The following is a 21342-nucleotide window of genomic DNA, read 5'->3' on the forward strand; positions in this document are numbered from 1 at the left end:
CCTCCTCCTCCTCCTCCTCCTCCTCTAAGCCCAGTAGTTTTAGTGGTTATTTTTCACTGGTTTCTGTGACATGTTTCTGAAATATTGGCAGGGCTCTGTCACTCTGCACAGGTATAATTGAAACTTGTTTTCTCCCAGGAATCAGTCGGCTGTGTGGTTTATTTGTTTACTGACATTGACAGAGATCTTAATGGCTTTTTAAACCCAATTTGTGCATCGCTGAATATCCTCCAAAGAGGAAGATCTGATTAAATTTATCGGTGGAATGAAGTTTCCTCTTTTGCAGAGCCTTTGGCTGAATTGCAAAAAAAGCCTGCACCCGAGTCAAAGCATGCTGGGCTTGGAAACTTCGTGCAGAGCTCGTGAGGTTGGTTGTTAGTCCTGCTGTGTCTTTTTAAATAAAGGTGATGCAAAATCTGTTGTCTCACTGTGGGATTGTGTATTTTCTTGTAACCAAGGGTTTGAAGGGGTTTTTGGACCAAAGTTCAATAATATACCCCTTGGTTTTGCTAAGATGCCACTTGTCTCTGTTTTGTGGACAGTGCATGGGATCTTAAGAACATTGGAAGGAACCTGCTGGAACAGACCAATGGTTGGTCTAGTTTTTTGTTCCATAAAGAGGCCGACCAGCTGCCTTGGAGGGCCAGAGGAAATAGAGGACAGGGCTTTGCCTCTTAGTACTGGTATTCAGAGGTTTACTGCCCATGGATCTGGAAGTTCCTTTTAATTGGGGTCTGTTCCACTAATGGTTGGAACCTTCCAACACATGATGTGACCAAGGGTGACTGAGCCTAGTGTCCTGTGCAGAAATGGGAAATGGGCACCTAATGAAAAGATAGGGCAGGAGTGTGAGGGTTGGGGCAGGGACATGCAGAGGCACAGGCAAACCGTAGAGGATCTAGGAATTCCTAGAGCGGCCCAACGTCACTTCCGGGTTTCCCCCAGAAACGATGTAGCGATGCCACCAGCCATAGCCCTGGGAGCCCTGTGAAATTACCATACAACTGTTTTACCACGCGCTGATGCCATCTGTCTGCAAATTAGCTTTGAAACTAATCCCAGCAGATTTGACACAAAGCCACTCTTTTCTTCGTGTGAATCGGTTTCTAAAAACATCGGGGGGGGGGGTGCGGCCATGTTAATCTCTTTCAGCAAAAACAAAAAGGAGCCTTTCTGAACCTTAAACACTTTAACAGATTTATTTTGGCCTTAGCTTTCCTGGACTAAAACCCATTCCGTCAACTGCTCAAAGATGACCCCAGCTTTGAATTTGCGCTCTTAGTGCACAGCTGTTAATTTTTGTCTAACCACTACAATCCTCCTGTGAGTGGCACACACCATATTCATGGCAATTTCTCTTCTCTCCCCCCCCCCCCCCCCCGCTTTGCAGTGCCAACAACCAGAATCCTGGCTACCGGTGGGGCATCCTACAATAAAGAAATCTTGCAAGTATGTGAGATCATATGAAATCTTTGAGCCTCCCCCGCCCCCAAGTGGTGTTTTGACCTGGCTGTAAACCTGTGGGGAAATGAGCAGAGGGTGGAGATGACTGATTTTAAGCAAGACTTCACAGCAGTGTGAAGAAGGTAGAAGATTCGGGTTCCCGGTAACCAGGGGAGGGGCCGCCTCTTCAGCACCCTGGAGAGCTCCCAGTGAAGAATGTGGATGTTGCTTCAGTCCTGACCTGAGTATACAGGTGAGGGGCCTATGACATGCAAGCACATGTATTAAAGTCCCAACTCTTGCTTAGCTTCAAAACTAGAGAAAGGGGGGGGGGAGTCCCTGCTGCAAGTCGGCCTCCTCACCCTTCGCTTCAACAGAGTCCTGCTGACCAGTGTTCCCTCTAAGCTGAGTTAGTGTGAGCTAGCTTACAGTTTTTTAGCCTCCGGCGCACACTTTTTTTGTCCTGCCTCAGGAAGGGATGGCTCCAGAGCAAACTGATTCATGCAGTAGCCAAATTGCTCGCTCACGGCTTTAATGCCCGTAGCTCACAAAGTAGAATTTCTGCTCACAAGACTCCACAGCTTGGAGCATTGCTGCTGCCCCACCCATGTGCAGAACCCTTCTAAGCCTCAGGTAGTGACTTCAGAGCCTGACACTAAGAAGGACAGACTTGCATCGAATGCTGATGGGAAACCACGGAAGATGCATCCAAACAACCAAAAATGCCCAGTTCGATTGGCTAGTAATAGTTACAAAGTGAATATTTCATAACATGGCACATGTGCTGGAAGCCACGAGCGGCCACAGTTCTCTTGTGCATGCACATAGTGTGCTTGTGCACAGAATGCAGGCATGTCATCATTGCACAGTGAAATATGCGCAATTTGCCTACTTTTTCACTGCGAAAGGGAATCAGTACAAGACATCTGTAAAAGCTAACTCAATGATTTTTCATAATATAAAGGCGGCCACTTGGTGGAATCAAGGACACTCTTGAACCTCTTCCTTGAAACTTTTCTAGTGTGCCTAAAGTGAGCTGGGAAACAGAGCCCTAGACTCCTTATTACTCTCTTCTCCCTGCCCATCCAGAAGAGAAGAAGAGATTGGATTTATACCCCGCCCTTCACTACCCAAGGGAGTCTCAGAGCGGCTTACAAACTCCTTCCCCTTCCCCTCCCCACAACAGACACCCTGTGAGGTTAGGTGGGGCTGAAAGAACTTTGACGGAAACTGCTCTTTTTCAAGAACAGCTCTGAGAGAACTTGTGACTGACCCAAGGTCACACCAGCAGCTGCATGTGGAGGAGTGGGGAATCCAACCCGGTTCTCCCAGATTAGAGTCCGCGCACTTAGCCACTATACCCGAGGCAAAGAGCCTGGCTGTAAGAGGGCTGGCCAGCCCCAACACCTGAGTAGAGCCACAGTGGCTCCAGTGAAAACCTCAAGAGCCAAGGCACAGAGACCAGAAAGGAGGCCCTTCTCCCCCTCTTCATATTAACACTCACAACGGAGAGTTCCACCAGGAGGAGAAGCCCAGCAGACACTGGAGAGATCCTGAAGCCACTACCACCACCACCACCACCAGGTCGGGTCCCCATCAAGACCTCTCACCCTAGAGGCATTGGCCGGGTCCATTTTCTGCAGAAGCATCCCACACAGACCTGGGGCAGATGTGTTCCCTGCTAACACTGTTTTTCCATACAAGTAGAAACGAGCAAGAGTCCAGCAGCGCCTTAAAGACTCACAGCATATGTGGCAGGGGATGAGCTTTCGTGAGCCACTGCTCACTTCTTCAGATACCTCATCCCCTGCCACACATTTTGCTAGTCCTGAAGGTGCTACCGGTCTCTTGCTCTTTTCTACTGCTACAGACAGATTAACACGGCGACCCATCTTGAGCTAGTTCCGTACAGGGTGGTGCGAGTTTTGCTTCCCTGCCTCTAGTATCCTAAAGTATTCCATGGTTGTGGGTGACACTGCTCCATTCCCTTTGTTTTGCTCGGCTCCCTGGTTAGATTTAGATTTCTGTTGAACCTGATGGCGAAGAGCGTGCCTTGTGAAAGAGGAGGGCTTGCCTCCGTCTTTAGAGAGCTTTGATTTCTCTCATCCGCACTCCTGGCTTGCTTCTATAAGGGTACTAATATTTGCCAACAAGGATACAATCCTGTGCAAGGATTTTTGAGACAGTATATGTGAAGTACAAAAAGGAAAGCTCTGTATAAATGGTGTTACTGTAAAGTAACAGGAGGAGAAATGCCAGAAATGTTCTGGCCAATCAAGTCCTATTTGGTGTAGTGGTTAAGTGTGTGGACTATAATCTGGGAGAACCGGGTCTGATTCCCCACTCCTCCACTTGCAGCTGCTGGATGACCTTGGGCAAGCCATAGTTCTGACAAGAGCTGTCCTTGAAAGGGCAGTTCTGAAAAGAGCTCTCTCAGCTCCACCTACCTCACAGGGTGTCTGTTATGGGGATGGGAAGGGAAAGTAGTTTTTAAACCGCTCTGAGACTCTGAGTGAAGGTCAGGGTATAAATCCAATCTCCTCCTCCTCCTCCTTCTGTTCTTAGCTTTTATTTTGACTTTTGGTCCTGCCCCTGCTAGCTATTGGTATCTGTAATGTTTCAGTGAGAACACATAAAAAAGATGGGCTCACTTCAGTCCCTGAACATATGTTTCTACATATGAGTTTTGTCCAGTATAATTCATGTGACTTCATAACTGGAGGGGGCATGGCTCAGTGGCAGAGCATCTGTGTGGCATACAGAAGGCCCCAGGTTCAGTCCTTGGCATCTCCAGGGAAAAGGATCAGGTAGGAGGAGATTTGAAAGATCTTCGACATGGTCTCTGTGCTTCACATCCATGGGATCTAGTGTGCACGCGTTGGATCGATCGGCATTGTAGCAAGCTCTTTAACGGACTTTCACGCCCAGACCTCAGGCATACACAGGAACCCCACCGCGCATGCCCAGAAGGGTGGGTGTGGACATCCCGCCAGTTCCTTTCTTACTGCCGCGTTGGAAAGACCCTTTCTTCGTCGGTCTGATCGGTTCGCTTTTTTGGCTAACTTTGCCCCACGGCTCTTCGGATTTTTTCCTCAGTTTTATTATTTTTCTCACTCTTCTTCGTTTGTTTTTCAAAAAAACATTGTTTTTCGTGTTGAGGGGGAAGTTGCCGGTTTTACCTCAGTTTAGTCTTCGCCCCCCCCCCTTCTTTTTCCTCCTTTTGGTATTTGTTATGGAGGAAAAGTGGGGGGTTTTCAACCGCTGTAAGAGTTGCGGCAGCAAACTAGCTCCACCTGACCGCCACACCCTTTGTATTTTTTGTTTGGGGGAGTCTCATCGACCTGAGTCTTGCCGGCACGGTGCCAGGTTTTCTAGCCAGACACGAAAAAACCGAGCTGCGCGCCTTAAAGTGGCACTCCTTGAGTCGGCTTTACATCCTCCCTCAGAGACCATTGACATCGACAGCTCTGGCATCGAGGCCTGCCTCCGACATCGGCCAACCAACATCGAAACCACCGGCATTGAAGGCGCAATCCTCCGCTTCCACTCCAGTGAAGAAGAAGCCCAAGCCAAGTAAGGAGCACAAGTCCGCAAAAAAGGGCTCCTCTAAGTCCCTAAAGGCGGCAAAGAAGGGGAAGGTAGCGGTGTCTGCACTGGGTGATGCCCCAAAAGTGCCTCCCACTCCAATGGCAGTATCGACATCAGAGGTCCATGCCCCTCCACCGATACCGACCATCCAGCTCCTGGACTCCCATAGCGAGGCGAGTTGGAGAAATACTGGCTTTCAGACACGACACACCTTGTCTTTTTTGCCAGACGGTGTCCACCTCGTCCCTGACATCTCGTTCCTGCCAAAGGTAGTGTCAGAGTTCCACCTACAGGCAGAGGTCTTCCTCCCGGATTTCTTCCCGGCTCCCGACATCCTCAGAGGACAGACTGTTACACACCTTAGATGTGAAACTTGCGCTCCTGTTCTACCTGAACAGAACCCGTCCAGCGAGACGTGAGTCCCAACTGTTCGTCTCATACGCACCAGCAAGGATGGGGACTCGCTCAGCGCCTCTTGAGGTGGATTGTGGGTCTCATCCACCTCTGCTACCTGATTGCCAAACAGCCATTGCCTGGCCCGATCAGAGCCTATTCAACTCGAGCTGTTGCGGCTTCCACTGCCTTTCTCCAGGGAGTTCCCTTAATGGACATATGCAAAGCTGCTACCTTCATAAGGCACTACGCCCTAGACATCCGTAAGAACTCTAATACAGACATGGGATGTCACATTCTATCTTTGGCTACGCAGTAAGGACCTGCCAGCACCCTCCTCCAGGTAGGCCACTGCTCGCTAATCTCCCATGGGTGTGAAGCACAGAGACCACGTCGAAGATAAACAGGTTGCTTAACAGTAACTGTTGATCTTCGTGTGGTCATCTGTGCATTCACACCACCCGCCATCCTTCCCCGCTGCTGTCAGCTTCTACATTTTTGAATAGGGGTTGATTTGCGGCGGTTTGAAGGAACTGGCGGGATGTCTGCGCCCACCCCTCTGGGCACGTGCGGTGGGGTTCCTGCGCATGCCTGAGGTCTGGGCGCGAAAATCCGTTAAAGAGCTTGCTACAATGTCGATCGATCCAGCGTGTGCACACTAGATCCCATAGGTGTGAATGCACAGATGACCACTCGAAGATCACCAGTTACAGGTAAGCAACCTGTTTTTCTCGGCCCAACCTGGGAAAGCTGCTGTCAGTCTGAGTAGGCAAGACTGACCTTGATGGACTTGACGGTCTGATCCAATCAAAGGCAGTTTCATGTGTTCAAAAGTTCATTTAGAACAAAAACACACAAAACCGAAGGGGCACAGCCTTTTCTCAACATGTGATCGAGATGTGCCTAAAAATACTTTGACCGATGTAGTTTGTTCCTATCAATTAATTCTTCAGTTGGGTTATTCTGCCTTTCTATCAGAACTTCAAAACCAGATAATCCGTAGGGAAAAAACATCAGGAATCCCACCCGTCTCCTTTGATGGTTACTTACAAGCCCCTGAAACCTGCTGTGCCACGTGGAATAATACAGATGGGATTGCAAGGGCCGCTTTCCCACGGCCGATCTCCTTGTTCGGCAGCCCGTCTGCGTGCTTCGGCTCAGGGAATGAAATTGCCCGTTTCCCGCGGCTTAGCTGTAACCGATGCTTTTGCTCTTCTCAGATCCTGTCGGATGTGTTCAGCGCTCCGGTTTACACTATTGACACTGCTAATTCAGCCTGTTTAGGTTCTGCTTACCGAGCAATTCATGGTAAGTCAACTGAAGAGCCCTCTAAGCAGTACGAACATAGAGAGCAGAATGCATATTTGACTGTGTTTGGGAAAGACGTTGGAAATTACCCCCAGGAGAGTGTTCTGCGTATTACCGGGGGGGGCGGGATGTGTGGTATGATAGGCTGTTGGTTTCCAAACTGCTTACCTTCAGCAAATCCTTTTCTGCTGAGGAACGCATAAAAAATGGTGAAGGAACCCCTGTGTGTTGCAAAGGATGCTCAAGCTTGTCCTGTGGTTGATACTCTGTGGGGTTATCCATTGTCCTGTGTGAACTGGCTTTGAACTCAAGAACTTGTGGACTGTGAGGCAAGCAGTGGAAGCATATTTCCATTAGTAGGATTCCACAGAACCCCAGAATACATGGAATACACTGTGAAACCCTCTGTCGGGTATATTCTACTATTTTATTTATACCTTACAATATACCTTACATAGCCTACATATTTTACATACATGTAAAATCTGAGGACCTCAGTTTCCACATGACAGAAACAAGGTTCTAGCCCTCAGTGTTAAAATCTGAGGGTGTTTCCACATGATAGAAACAAGGTTCTAGCCCTCAGTTTTAAAATCTGAGGGTGTTTCCACATGACAGAAACAAGGTTCTAGCCCTCAGTTTTAAAATCTGAGGACCTCAGTTTCCACATGACAGAAAAAAGGCTCTAGCCCTCAGTTTTCAAAAAAGCAAACAGCTTGAAAGCGCACACTGCACTATGTGATGACACAGAACCCAGAGGAGGGGAGGGGATATTCCCTGGATCTTTCTTGTATTCCTTGCCCCATGTTAAGCCCTTCCTAATTCCTCTGCTCTTCTTTTGCTCTGTTGATTGATTGATTGGTAATGCTCATGAATCGCCTGTTCACTAAAAAAAAATCTGCCAGAAGAGATGTACAATGTAAGCACCAAAACTACTTATACCACAAACATTTTGTACCAGCTGCATTCTCTGACTGGTAGGTCTGGCATGCTCTCCCCTGGTCCAGCCATACTGTTCTTTGTTGAATTGGAAGCATAAGGCACAACAACATTTTACGTTTAGTCCTGTGGTCATTTTTTAAGAAGTCTTATTTTTCTTTTCCAAACGCTTTTCTGAGGGACAGACTAAAACAGAAGGTGGGGGGAGAGAGAGAAGGGGAATCTTTAACCCTTCCCTTCCCTGAACATAAGACTATAAGAAGAGCCCTGTTGGATCAGATCAGTGATCCATCTAGTTCAGCATCCTGCCTCACACAGTGGCCAACCAGTTCCTCTGGAGAGCCAGCAACAGGGCACAGAGGCTGAGGCCTTCCCCTGATAAGAACATCAGAAGAGCCCTGCTGGATCAGACCAGTGGTCCATGTAGTCCAGCATCCTGTCTCACACAGACTAGACCAGTTCCTCTGGAGGGCCAACAACAGGGCATAGAGGCTGAAACCTTCCCCTGATAACCTCAGAAGAGCCCTGCTGGATCAGACCAGTTGTCCATCTTGTTCAGCATCCTGTCTCACACAGACTAGACCAGTTCCTTTGGAGGGCCAACAACAGGGCATAGAGGCTGAGGCCTTTCCCTGGTAAGAACATCAGAAGAGCCCTGCTGGATCAGACCAGTGGTCCATCTAGTCCAGCCTCCTGTCTCACACAGTGGCCAACCAGTTCCTCTGGAGGGCCAACAACAGGGCACAGAGGCCATGGCCTTCCCCTGATAAGAGCTTAAGAAAAGCTCTGCTGGATCAGACCAGTGGTCCATCTAGTCCAGCCTCCTGTCTCACACAGCGGCCAACCAGTTCCTCTGGAGGGCCAACAACAGGGCATAGGGGCTGAAGCCTTCCCTTGGTAAGAACATCAGAAGAGCCCTGCTGGATGAGACCAGTGGTCCATCTAGTCCGGCGTGCTGCCTCACACAGTGGCCAACCACTTCTTCTGGAGGGCCAGCAATGGGTCATAGGGGCTGAGGCCTACTCGTGATGTTCAGAGGCTGGCTGCCTCCGAACACGGGAGTTCCCTTTAGTCACCTTGGCTAGTAGCCACTGATAGACCACAGACCAGGAAGGAGAGAAAGCCATTCACGCTAAAAGCTCCCCCCCTCCATTCAGACCGTCTTCCCCTACAGGCAAAACCAGGATCCAGTGGAGGCTCCACTAGCAGAGGGAATCATCATGCCTTGCCCATATATGACTGGGGCTTAGAGAGCACCGGTAATGGCTGGGAAACGTGGCGACCCCGCGACAAGAGTGCACACGCACATTTCCAGAGCATGCTGTCTATTTAATCTAGGGCACTCCGGTTCAAACTATTTGTAGATTCATTAGACTTATAAACAAACGCTGTCAGGGATGCCGGTGGGGAGCAGCGATTGCTTCCAGGCGGGGAAGCTCTGCACAAGGTGGTTCTTTTTTCTCTCTTTTAGGTCACAAATGACTATTGTGATGCTGTGTGGGTGGGCAGGCTAAAAAAACCGCTTGCGAGGCTGGGGTAATTTCTCTCCTTTCTCCCTATCTATCTCCCGCTCCATCGTACTCTTCCCCCTCTCCCTGCTCTTCATTTTCTATCTCCAGGCTTCTCTGTGGGCTTTTTCGTGGTCACGCTTTGCCCTTGAATTCATTACTTTTCCATATTTCCTCATCTGTGTGCCGCTTTATCGGTGTTCCTCAGTGATTACTGATACTGTTGAACTTGCAACTCTTGTGGCCGGCTTCGCCCTCCATGGGACAAACGGGAGTGATTGGCGTAAACTCAATCTCGGCATCCTGGCTGGCCCAGGCCTGAGTTGCATTGGAATGTAAGATCTTTACCCTTTATCCTTCACTCCCGAATGCTGACCCGGCCCAGGAGGATCAATGCGACGTATTAATTTGCCGGGGCGTCCGGGCGCATCCCTCATCCTGTTTCTGCGCATTGATCAGGCCTGTGATCCTCTGTTGCAGGACTGGTGGCGGAGACAAACGTGTCCTTGGCCGACATCGTGAAATTAGCACCAGGACCCAGATTAGTCGCTAACCAAGCAGCCGGCGTGGCTCAGGTGAGGTGGCTCCGGCCATTTTTAACAGATTGGCTTGTTTTTTGTTTGTTTGTGCTTTAAAAAAGATAGAAGGGCTGACGGAGCCATTTGCAAAAGAAAAGGTTTTTCTTTCGGGGGGGGGGGAAGCTTCTTTTGTTTGGACTGTGGGTCTGTATTACAAAGTGTTGCGAGGCAGTCATTGGGAAAATCCCTAACTTCAAGGAATGCACTGGAGGTGTGAACCTTTGCTGTGGAATTCTCATGGTCTCTGGGAAGAGGTAACAGCTGTTAAGGCCAATGGCAATTTATCGTGTAGATAAGGTAGTCATTAGTAAAGTTTTATCTATAGGACACCCTTTTCATATGGGGGGTGGCCCAGGGTTTTTTGGTGCCCTAGGTGAACTAGGAACACATGAAGCGTGCCTTCTACTGAATCAGACCCTGGGTCCATCAAGGTCAGTATTTGTGTATTCAGACTGGCAGGTGCTCTCCAGGGTCTCAGGCTGAACTCCTGCCTGGTCCTTTTATTGGAGATGCTGGGGATTGAACTGGGGACGTTCTGCAAGCCAAGCAGATGCTCTACCACTGAACCACGGCCCCACCCATTAACCATGACTTTGCCCCCCCTTCAACCACTCCTTAGAGAGGGTGGGCACACCAATCTCCCTTGTGGGAGGGTGTTAGCTGATGGTCGGGATGTCCTGGTCGAGGTCCGGAAAAAGGCAAAAATCCCTGCAATGGATGTTTCCAGCCAGGCGGTGGCAGTGTGGCGATTTGACATATGGGTCCTGAAGCCTTGTCGACAAGCAGCCGTTCGGAAAATGACTAAGCCAAGCCAGAAGACGTTTACACTGTGCAGTGACAGCGTGTGCAATTAAAAATGAATATATGTTGTCCTCCCTATACCCAATGAACATTGTTAGTCCCCTGTCTAAAATGTGTAACTGTACATCACTTTGAGCCCACGGGGGAAAGCGATTAATAAATTGAAATAACAACAACAACAACAACAACATGCATATATGAGCATAACAAAACACCAACTGGCTTGTTCCAAGGACTAAAACCCTAAATATGCTTACCTGGGAGTAAATCCCACTGCACCTAGTGGGACTCACTTCTGAGTAGGCATGATAGGACATCTATCTATCTATCTATCTATCTATCTATCTATCTATCTATCTATCTATCTATCTATCTATCTATCTATCTACCTACCTACCTACCTACCTACCTATCGGATTTCTATCCCGCCCTCCTGCCGAGGCGGCTCAGTGAGGCTTACAACAGGTTTAAAACAACATACAATTTAAAACAACAAATACAAAATATAAAATACAATAAATACAATAAAATTAAATAAATATGGCGGCATCCTATGGTAAAGCACTAGTGCGACCAAACCGGTGCAGTCAGTTCTTATCTGAACACTTGGTGAAACATGTGTAGGAGGAACGCTGGTTCGGCTCCCTCTCTGTGCTGCACCCTGGCCCTCTATGGCTGCCTGTAGCCCTCTTAACTCTTTTGGCACCCCTGCAGCTCTGGCAAAGTGGTTGCCTAGGTTTGCTCAATGGACAGGCCAGCCTGTGTCTCATGTTGACCTCTTTGCTAAGCAGTCTTTCAGGGAAACTGGTGTGCCTCTACTGAACTTTTCACTGCGGACCCCTGCTAAGTTTTCGGGAAGCCCTCAGGGTTCCCCAGTACACCATTTGAAAACCAGCACCGGCTTAATGTGTTGAGGCTTTCTATGCCTTCTTTCTCCCCATCTGAGTATTGGCCTCCCTTGCTGTCGGGATGCCCACCTTCCTTTATTGCATTTGTAAATCAGCGCCGTATTGCCACCAGTGGAAACTCTCTTAGGTGGGATTAGCTGCAAGTACAGGGATATCAAGGGTTTAGCGCTGCTTATTAAGCCCTTGGGGACCGAGGACACGTACTGCAGCGGCAAGCAGCAGTGACAGCACGAGTAATTATGCCAAGCAAATTGTAACTCACTGGCAGAAAATAGCTTGTTGGCGATGGGAATGAGAAATAGTTGGTTCCAGCCCGGAGGGTTGGATTCCGGGAGCCACCCTCTCGAAGGCCTCCGCAATGCATTTTGAAACATCCACGTTCACCTGCCTTTACATTAGGGATGCCAGCCTCCAGGTGGGGCCTGGGGATCCCCCGGGATTACAGCTCATTTCCAGACTACAGAGGTTCCCCTGGAGAAAATGGCTGCTTTGGAGAGTGGACTCGAAGGCACTGTACCCCACTGAGGTCCCCATCCTCCCCAGGCTCCACCCCCAAACCTCCAGGAGTTTCCCAACCTGGATCTGGCAACCCTACCCCACCCATCCCCTCCTGGTGGCCAATGAATGCTTCGGAGGGTGGACTCTCTGGCATTGTCCTCCACTGAGGTCCCTGTCCTCCCCAGGCGCCACCTGGAGTTGGCAACTCTCACTTCCCAGGCAGCTGGCATGAGAAGGAAGGAGGTAGTCACTGAACCTGTTGCTAGATGAATCAGGCCGTGGCTTCTACATGGGCAGAAAAGAGGGGGGAGCACCAAGGCAAAATGAAGGTGATTCTCACAATACAAGAACTCGTGGGCACTCAATGAAATTGCTGAGCAGTCGGGTTAGAACGGATAAAAGGAAGTCCTTCTTCACCCAAAGAGTGATTAACACATGGAATTCACTGCCACAGGAGGAGGTGGTGGCTACAAGCATGGACAGCTTCAAGAGGGAACTGGATAAACGTATGGAGCAGAGGTCCATCCGTGGCTATTCGCCACAAGGTATAGATAGGAACTCTCGGTCTGGGGCAAGTGATGCTCTGTGTTCTTGGTGCTTTGGGGGGCAACAGTGGGAGGGCTTCTAGTGTCCTGACCCTGATGGCACCTGGTGTTTTTGGCCACTGGGTGACACAGAGTGTTGGACTGGATGGGCCACTGGCCTGATCCAACACTGGCTTCTCTCATGTTCTTATGTCCTTAAGACAAAAGGTACAAAGGAAAGAATCGTTAATGATTGTATAACCCTAGTTCCACCCGTAGGTACACTTTAGTCCCTGACAAAGCTGCACGTGAAATTCACGTTGGGGTTATACAGTCATTAAAGAGCCTTCCCTTTGCACCATTTGTCTTCTCGCCTTCGTCCCACGTGGGCAGGCCGACCGCCAGGAACTGCTGTCATCACCCCTTCTCCTTTCCCACTCAGTGATTTGGTCAAGGGTTCTAATCTCGACGCAGCCTGATTGGCCCTTCTGGAGTTGAAGTGAACACTCCGACTTTGAGTGACAGTTGGAGTTGCCCTCCCTCAGGTGGGGCCTGTAGACATTCCAGGATTAGAACTGATTTCCCAGACGACAGAGAGCAGTTCCCCTGGAGAAAATGGCTGCTTTGCAGGGTGGACTTCAAAGCATTCTACTCCCTTGAGGCTCCACCTCTAGATCTCCAGAAATTTCCCACCCAGAGTTGGCGACCCTAGTGATTGCCAGGCATACAAACCAGGCATGGAGACCATTCACAGCAGAGACTGACTGTCCCTGTTCCCAGCATAGTTTGGTCAATGGTGGGTGTCAGTTTAGTACCAGAAGTTCAGACTGTATGCTGATGATAGCATTTCCTCAGCTCCTTTACCCCGAAAATCTTGTTGGGACTCAAATCTAGCTCTTCGACTGCAGACCAACATGCTTACCCTCTTGAAACTGAGCAAAGGAGGATCAAAAAGTGCAGTATAATCAGTCTTCTTCCCCTAGCTCTAAACTTCTCACTACGATAGTTGATTAAGACTGAGGGAGGGAGAGGAATCTTAAAAGTGACCGGATCTGTCTCCCTCTGTGCCACTTCTGTCAGGATCACTTGTTTATTTATTTTTTTAAAATTTCTATCCCGCCCTCCCCAAATGGGCTCAGGGTGGGTAACATCAAAACAGATAACAACAAAAGTCAGTTGGCACAAGTACACGAAAAACATTAAAAATATTAAAACAAAAAAACCCAGTTAGTTAAATATGGCGAGCAATAATTCAGACCCCCCCCTCCAAAAAACAGATAGATGATACTGGAGTCCCATCCACAGAGCCTCAAACTCCATGTAGGGTAGATGGTCCCGACTGCCTGTTCCAGCAGGTAGGGGCCAGGTTAGTGTGGCCATGTTTCCTTCTTTGGTTGGCCCATCCAGTTTTCATGTCTTCTCCAAGCCAAGTGAAAAGCCAAAACCAGACAGCCTTGCTCTGTATCCCCCCCCCCCCCCCAATCTCTTGGAATGCTCTCTTGGGATGTTGTAGTAAAGGAATCCTTCCTTTTCCGGATGCCCATCAGACTCCACCTCTTCTCCACCCTAGTGATAAATTCTGATCTTCTGGCTCCAGAATGTTCCAAGGGGCCCATTGGTCATGTGACTTTTCGGCTGTGTTTCAGCAAGCCTTATTGCCTTGTTGGCTACTCGCCTATCCATATATCCATGGCAACCCCACTGACTGAGACCGACTGCAGGCTCACGAGCAAAAATTGGCTCTACGGCCATTTGCCTAACTGGGAAGACTTTTTTGAGGGTAATCTCTGAACATTAGCTGAGTGCAAATTAAACATTTCTCTTCCAAAACGATAGGTTTTGCACAAGGTACCTGTGGGTTGAAGCATCCTTTCATCACAGCGATCAACACTATTTAACTTAAGCGATCCAGAGCCGGGGGTCAAAAGGGGGTGAAGTGGCTGGGTTTGCTCGTGACTCCAAATTACTGAGGATGAGGAAGGTCCAAGTTGACTGCAGAGAACACCAGAAGGATCTGTGAAGCTCTCTGAATGGCCACTTGTCAAAATGGCAAAGACGTTTCAAGGGTAATTAACTGTAAAGTGATTCTGATGAGAGCAGAAAACCTCACATGCGTTCTGATATGGGCTGAACTATCTCGGGGAGGGGTCTTGGGATAATAGTGGATGACTTATGGTGACCCTGTAGGGTTTTCAAGGCAGTAGAGGAACAGGGGTGGTTTGCCATTGCCTGCTGCTGCGTAGCAACTCTGGACTTCCCTGGTGGCCTCCCATCCAAGTACTAGGCAGGGCCAGCCCTGCTTAGCTTCCAACGTCTTATGAGATCAGGCCAACATGGGCCTTCCAGGTCAGGACTCATGGTGGATGGCGCAATGAAATTAGTGCAAAGGGAAATTCCATGCCTTGGATGATTAGAAGAAAGGACTGAACATAAAATAGCAAGGATCATCAAGCCTTTGTATAAATCAGTGATGTTTGGGTTATTGTGTATGGTTCTGGTCCCCCCATCTCAAAGAGGACATCCTAGAGATGGAAGAAAGTCACTAAAGGGCATCTGAAATGATCAGTGGGTTGGGTAAAATGGTAAAATGATAGAAGTATGGACCACCCAGTGAAAGTGCTGGGCAGTCAATTCACGACAGCTAGAAAAACTCACTTGCGCAATGGGTGATGAATGTTTGTCATCGATTGCATCTACAGCCACTCGCCTGGACAGCTTAAAAAGAAGACGAGACAAATCAGTGAAGGATCCTATCGAGACTTAGCTATGATGACTGAATGGAACCTCCAAGTTCGGGGCAGTGTCCTTCAGTATACCAGTTGCAGAAGGATGGCATCAGGGGTGAGCTGTGTCCTTCATGGCCTTCTTTGGAATTTCCTGAAGGCATGTAATTGGTCACTGTGGGAACAGGATGCTGGAGTTGATGGACTTCTTTTATAGTATCATCTTCCGCTCTTTCCCCCTTTTTGTCTAATTGTTACATGAAACTGCCTTATACGGAATCAGTCCATCAGTCCATCAAAGTCAGTGTTGTCTACTCAGACTGGCAGCAGCTCTCCAAGGTCTCAGGTGGAGGTCTTTCATATCACCTACTGCCTGGTCCTTTCAACTGGAGATGCCCGGGATTGAACCTAGGATACTTGGGATTTAACCTAGGACCAGATGCTCTGCCACAGAAGAAGGAGGAGGAGGAGGAGGAGGAGGAGATTGGATTTATACCCCGCCCTTCACTACCCAAAGGCATCTCAGAGCGGCTTACAATCTCCTTTCCTCAGATGATTGGAAATTTCATATTTCCATAGAAGAAGAGGAGGAGGAGGAGATTGGATTTATAGCCCAGCTTTCACTACCCGAAGGGGTCTCAGAGCGGCTTACAATCTCCCTTCCCTTCCCCTCCCCACAACAGACACCCTGTGTGGTAGGTGGGGCTGAGAGAGCTCTTTTGAGAACTGCTCGTGAGAGAACAGCTCTGAAATAACTTGTAACTGACCCAAGTTCACACCAGCAGCTGCATGTGGAGGAACAGGGAATCAGACCTGTTTCTCCCAGATTGGAGTCCGTGCTCTTAACCACTACACCAGACTGAGTCTCTGGGCCATAGCCCCTCCCTGTCTCCCCCCCCCCCCCACCCGCGACTCTGGAGTTCCATTGGGGAATCCCTTAATCCTGTATCGGTTCCCTTTATTCTTCACATTGGAAATTCCTTCTCTAGGTGGAACTGTGCATTGCAAGAAAGGTGAATCGGCTGCTGAAAATGGCAACCCCGCGTCAAGTTCTCCGTGTCACCCTTTGTAATGTGCGGAATACTTTCCCTGTGTCTTGGTGTCCTTGTACTGAATCCCTCCTGCCAGCTTTGCCCAGGATTGTGGAGGGAAAGGATCAGGAACGGTGTCAGGACATGAGCTAAATTCTGTCACTTGTTTTTGAGAAGGAGGGTGACAACATGACACAGGGATGTGGCTTTCCCCCCCTGTGGCAGCCGCTCTCTCTTAGCATATACTTCTCGTCTTCTTTTCAGTGTCCTGCACATTGGCCTCCATGTCCCCAGATCTGATCTTTTCCAAATATACTTCTTGATTTCCAATCCAGCAGCAGCTGCTGTGTGTGCCCTGACCTCTTCCCTTCTCTTCTTTAGAAATTTGCAAAACGTTGCCAGTCCGTAGTAGGCTTCTCAGCGAGCTTCCCGACTGGAAAAACAACCAAAGCCAGAGGGCCTGTCAGCAGATCCAGTGCGCTAGCATGAAAAGTGCAGTGGAAGTTCATAATCTGATGAGTCAGTTTGGTTCTGTTTTTAACAGGGCTGCATCTCGCTGTCGGTCCGATTCCGTTCTGTCGGGTTTAGCCGCTTCCACTTAACTGACGGTTCTTTTTATAAACTTCAAAGTCAACCAGAAGTTAAGCGCTCTCTCTTCCCGGGGAGTTCTCTGAAAAGCAACCTGGCAAAACCCATGCGAAGCAGTCTGGTTCACATCCCTGCATTTGTCTTTTGGAGTATATGAAGGGGTTTTTTTTGGAGCCAAGTAAAGAAAGGCAGAAAAAAAAACTCATCAGGATTTATTACTATTTTCCCTTTTCTTCTAAGGTGCGTTCACACGTGAACGTACATGATATGATAACTCTGCACCAGATGGCCGGTAGCTGAATGTGTGAACCGACCCTTATCAAAAAGTTTTGCATTTGCGGCGGCACTAGCTGAGATGAATTTTTTGTCCTGTGGTTTTAGATCACTGTCAAGGTCCCCATTTCGAACCCCCTGAGATCAGGCGTGGATTTCTTCCTCCCCACCATTTCCTGTGGGAATGGCAGGCAGTTTTTTAAAAAAATATGTATTAATATGTATTTATGATTGCCATTTGTTGTATACTACGTTATTGCATTGTTCCAATGCATCTCTGTTTTAACGTATTTTAACCTACTGTAAGCCACCCTGAGCCTGCTACGTAAGGAGAGCGGGATATAAATCGAATTCATAAAATAAATAAAATGAAATGAAATAAATAATAGTTCGAGCTGAGATGCTGACTCTCTAGAACCTGAGGCCAGATCAAGATGAGTAGCTGTGTTAGTCTGTCTATAGCAGTAGAAAAGAGCAAGAGTCCAGTAGCACCTTCAAGACTAACGAAATTTGTGGCAGGGTCTGAGAAGAAGAAGAAGAAGAAGAGATTGGATTTATACCCCGCCCTTCACTACCCAAAGGTGTCTCAGAGCGGCTTACAAACTCCTTCCCCTTCCTCTCCCCACAACAGACACCCTATGAGGTTGGTGGGGCTGAGAGAGCTCTTGACAGAAACTGCTCTTTTTCAAGAACAGCTCTTGTCAGAACTACGTCTTGCCCAAGGTCATCCAGCCAGGTGCAAGTGGAGGAGTGGGGAATCAAACCCGGCTCTCCCAGATTAGAGTCCGCGCACTTAACCACTACACCAAACTGAGCTTTTGGGAGTCACCGCTGTCTGTCTGTAGTAGTAGAAAAGAGCAAGAATCCAGTAGCACCTTCGAGACGTAACAAAATTTGTGGCTGGGGAGGGGCTTTTGTGAGTCACTACTTGTAAGATAGACCATGGCTGCGGTCACACGGAGCATCAGGCACGCTAGAGGGACGGAAGATAGGCGGATTTTCCGGGCGTGATCTCACCACATCTGGGAAGCGTAGAGCTCCCGTGGCGAACCCGAGGCTTCCCGCCGACGATGCACGGTTAAAAACTAGTACCTCGGAGGTACTAGTATCCGGTAACCGCGGGGCAAGGGCGGGCATCTGATCGCGTTTCCGGTGGTAGTTCCGGTGCCCGCCCATGCCCCCTCGTATAAAGGTGTTTTTTTTCCAACTGTCCATGAGATGCGCACAAACACCCAACGGGGCATGCGCACACTTTGGTGTCTGAAAAAAAACCCACCCGTTTGCTGCACCGCGCCGCTTCTTTGCTCAGCACCTCCCTCCTACCATGGGACCTCCACAGTCCGTCTGCTAGCGCAACCGCGCATTATTTTGCCTCGGGGAAAACAGCCACGCTCCCCCCCCCCCGCATTTTCCTGCCCGGGTGACCCAGGCCCATCATGGGGCGCCATATTCATCTGTCTGTAGCAGTAGAAAAGAGCAAGAGTCCAGTTGCACCTAAAAGACTAACAAAATTTGTGGCAGGGGATGAGCTTTCATGAGTCACTGCTCATTCCTCCACTTCTTGTAGAGGACTTACCATATCCAGTAGTTCTGAACGTGTAATGCACCTCAAAGGATAACGATGCCTGTCTGAAGAAGCGAGCAGTGACTCACGAAAGCTCATCCCCTGCCACAAGTTTTGTTAGTCTTGAAGGCGCCACTGGACTCTTGCCCGTTGCTACTTCTCCAGAACCTGCCTTTACCCTGCGATTTAGCTCCAAAATCTGCTGTACCTCCTTGGTCTGGGCAACTGGTTGCTGAGGAGAGCCACCAGGCTGTTCCCCTGGGTTTGCAGAATGCTGGCCTGCATCCCTGTTGCCCTGTAGGTAGCTCTCTCCTCCTCCATCGTATCCTCACTACAATCTTGTGAGGAAGGTCAGGCTGGGAGAATGTGAGTGGCTCGAGGTTACCCAGTGAGCTTCGATGGCAGAGTGAGGACTTCAGCCTGGGTTTTCCCAGCCCAGCACTCCGAATGGCTAAACCACACTGGACAACTGACAGTGTAATACAGTCCGTGACTTGGCTCATTCATGTGTGCTTCACCAACCAGTGCTGCAGCCGTCGAACTTCTAACTTCTAATGGGAGGGCTTCTAGTGTCCTGGCCCCACTGGTGGACCTCCTGATGGCACCTGGTATTTCTGGCCACTGTGTGACACAGAGTGTTGGACTGGATGGGCCTTTGGCCTGATCCAACATTGGCATCTCTTATGTTCTTATGTTCTTATGAACATGTATGCCTGTGTGAACCAGTTCCTAGCTAGTTTGGTGTAGTGGTTAGTTGTGCAGACTCTAATCTGGGAGAACTGGGTTTGATTCCCCACTCCTCCACTTGCAGCTGCTGGATGACCTTGGGCAAGCCGTAGTTCTGACAAGAGCTGTCCTTGAAAAAGCAGTTCTGGAAAGAGCTCTCTCAGCCCCATCAGCCACTTTGCCGGTTTTCATCCATCCATCCTGGCCTCCTCAAAACCTGCCCACAGAATGCTGTTTAAAAAAAAAGTTATAGAGTTTAAAAAGCAATTTAGAGCAGTAGGACAAGGACTAAAGGAAGAGCAAGTGATTAATACGAACAAAGCCGTGCTGAACTCCAAGGGGAACTTTACTTCTTGTACCTCCCGGCAGATTTGCAAGCCACGCTCCAGCGATCTGCTGAATAGCAAAGAAAGTAGGTGAGGGTGGCTTGGGGTTGTGTTTTAGGTTTTGGAAAGGAAACGGATATATAATCTTATGTATGGTCCCGTGGGTGTAGTCTGGAGTTGGATCCAGGTTTTGCTCCTTTCCAGTGACTCTGTTATTTTAAGTTGATAAGCCTGCAGGCAGGGCATGCATTATATTGTATTTTAATTTTTAATTGCATCTGCATACCATATAAAACCAGGGGGTCCCCGCAAGGACTCATGGGCAGTGTTCCCTCTAAGCTGAGTTAGTGTGAGCTAGCTCACAGTTTTTTCGCCTCCGGCTCACACATTTTTGTCTTAGCTCAGGAAGGAAGGCTCCAGAGCAAACTAATTTATGCAGCAGCAAAATCGCTGGCTCACAACTTTAATGCCAGTAGTTCACAGAGTAGAATTTTTGCTCACAAGACTCCACAGCTTAGAAGGAACATTGCTCATGGGCAACATGTAATTTTCATCCTGTGTCCACCTATTCCCTCTTCACCTTCTATGGAGGCCCCAATAGCCCCTCCATATCCCCTGCTTTCTTCTCTTCCTCCCACCCATTAACCAACCTTATCTTTATCTGCTCCCCCCAGCTTTCACCTCTCCCTGCTTCCCTCCCACTGTCATCCTCTCCCCTGTTCTTCCACCCACACCACTCTCCTTTTCTTTTCTCCCTCCTTTCAGCTTCTTATCTCCTTTTCAGTGTTTCTTTCCTTCCTTCCCATCTTTTACTTTATCCACTTTCCTCCCTGCCCCCCACCCTTGCCTTCGACTGACAGAAATCAAGGCTTGGAAGGCTCAACAATGTTGCTGTGGTTGCCTAGCCACCCTGATACTTGCCGCCAAGATCTCAGTGGGCATTCATCTCTGGCAGCAACAGACATTGCTTGTATTATTTTGGGTTTTTTACCCCCCCCCATGCATTTTTTTAAAGCTTTCATGGGTTTTTTTTGCAAACGTGGGGCCATGTTAAAATAGAAATCCCCCATCTGTCCCTGTCCCCACTGTGCGGATTTTTAATCCACACTCTAGGGCAGTGGTGGCGAACCTATGCCATGGGTGCCAGAGGTGGCACTCAGAGCCCTCTCTGTGGGCACGCATGCCATCGCTCCAGCCAGGCCCAGACCATCATTAAAGTGTCGAATTCTCTGCCAAATAATTTTAAGGAAATGAAAGCATTTGGGATTGCTTTCCTTACTTTGTTTGGATCATCTTAGTTAACGTATGAGTTGTTTTTTCTAAAGTAAAACCACAGTATTCAGGTTAAATTGCCGTGTTGGCACTTTGTGATAAATAAGTGGGTTTTGGGTCGCAGTGTGGGCACTCGGTCTCTAAAAGGTTTGCCATCACTGCTCTAGGGCCTAGTTCAGAATTAGATATACTTATATTATGTATTAGTACAAGGAACAGAAGATAAAGTGTAATAGCTAGAGAGGAGGAAGAGGAAGAAGAAAAAGAATGCTCTGTCATCTTGGTGCTTGGGGGGGGGGGGCCAACAGTGGGGGGGCTTCTAATGTCCTGGCCCCCCTGGGGGCCCCCCTG

At 48.8% G+C, this 21342-nt stretch overlaps 1 protein-coding gene across 1 annotated transcript in view; it reads left to right on the forward strand.

Moving 5' to 3' along the window:
* Positions 1–21342, forward strand: part of XYLB (xylulokinase homolog (H. influenzae)) — a 170869-nt gene that overhangs the window by 130545 nt on the left and 18982 nt on the right. Inside the window, exons 16-18 of the mRNA XM_015423056.1 lie at positions 1391–1449; positions 6645–6732; positions 9660–9754. Of these exons, the coding sequence (XP_015278542.1) occupies positions 1391–1449; positions 6645–6732; positions 9660–9754 (242 nt within the window). The remainder of the gene's footprint in view (positions 1–1390; positions 1450–6644; positions 6733–9659; positions 9755–21342) is intronic.

The sequence above is a fragment of the Gekko japonicus genome, unplaced genomic scaffold (genome assembly GCF_001447785.1).
Source record: "Gekko japonicus isolate JY-2015 unplaced genomic scaffold, Gekko_japonicus_V1.1 scaffold253, whole genome shotgun sequence".
Classification (NCBI taxonomy): domain Eukaryota; kingdom Metazoa; phylum Chordata; class Lepidosauria; order Squamata; family Gekkonidae; genus Gekko; species Gekko japonicus.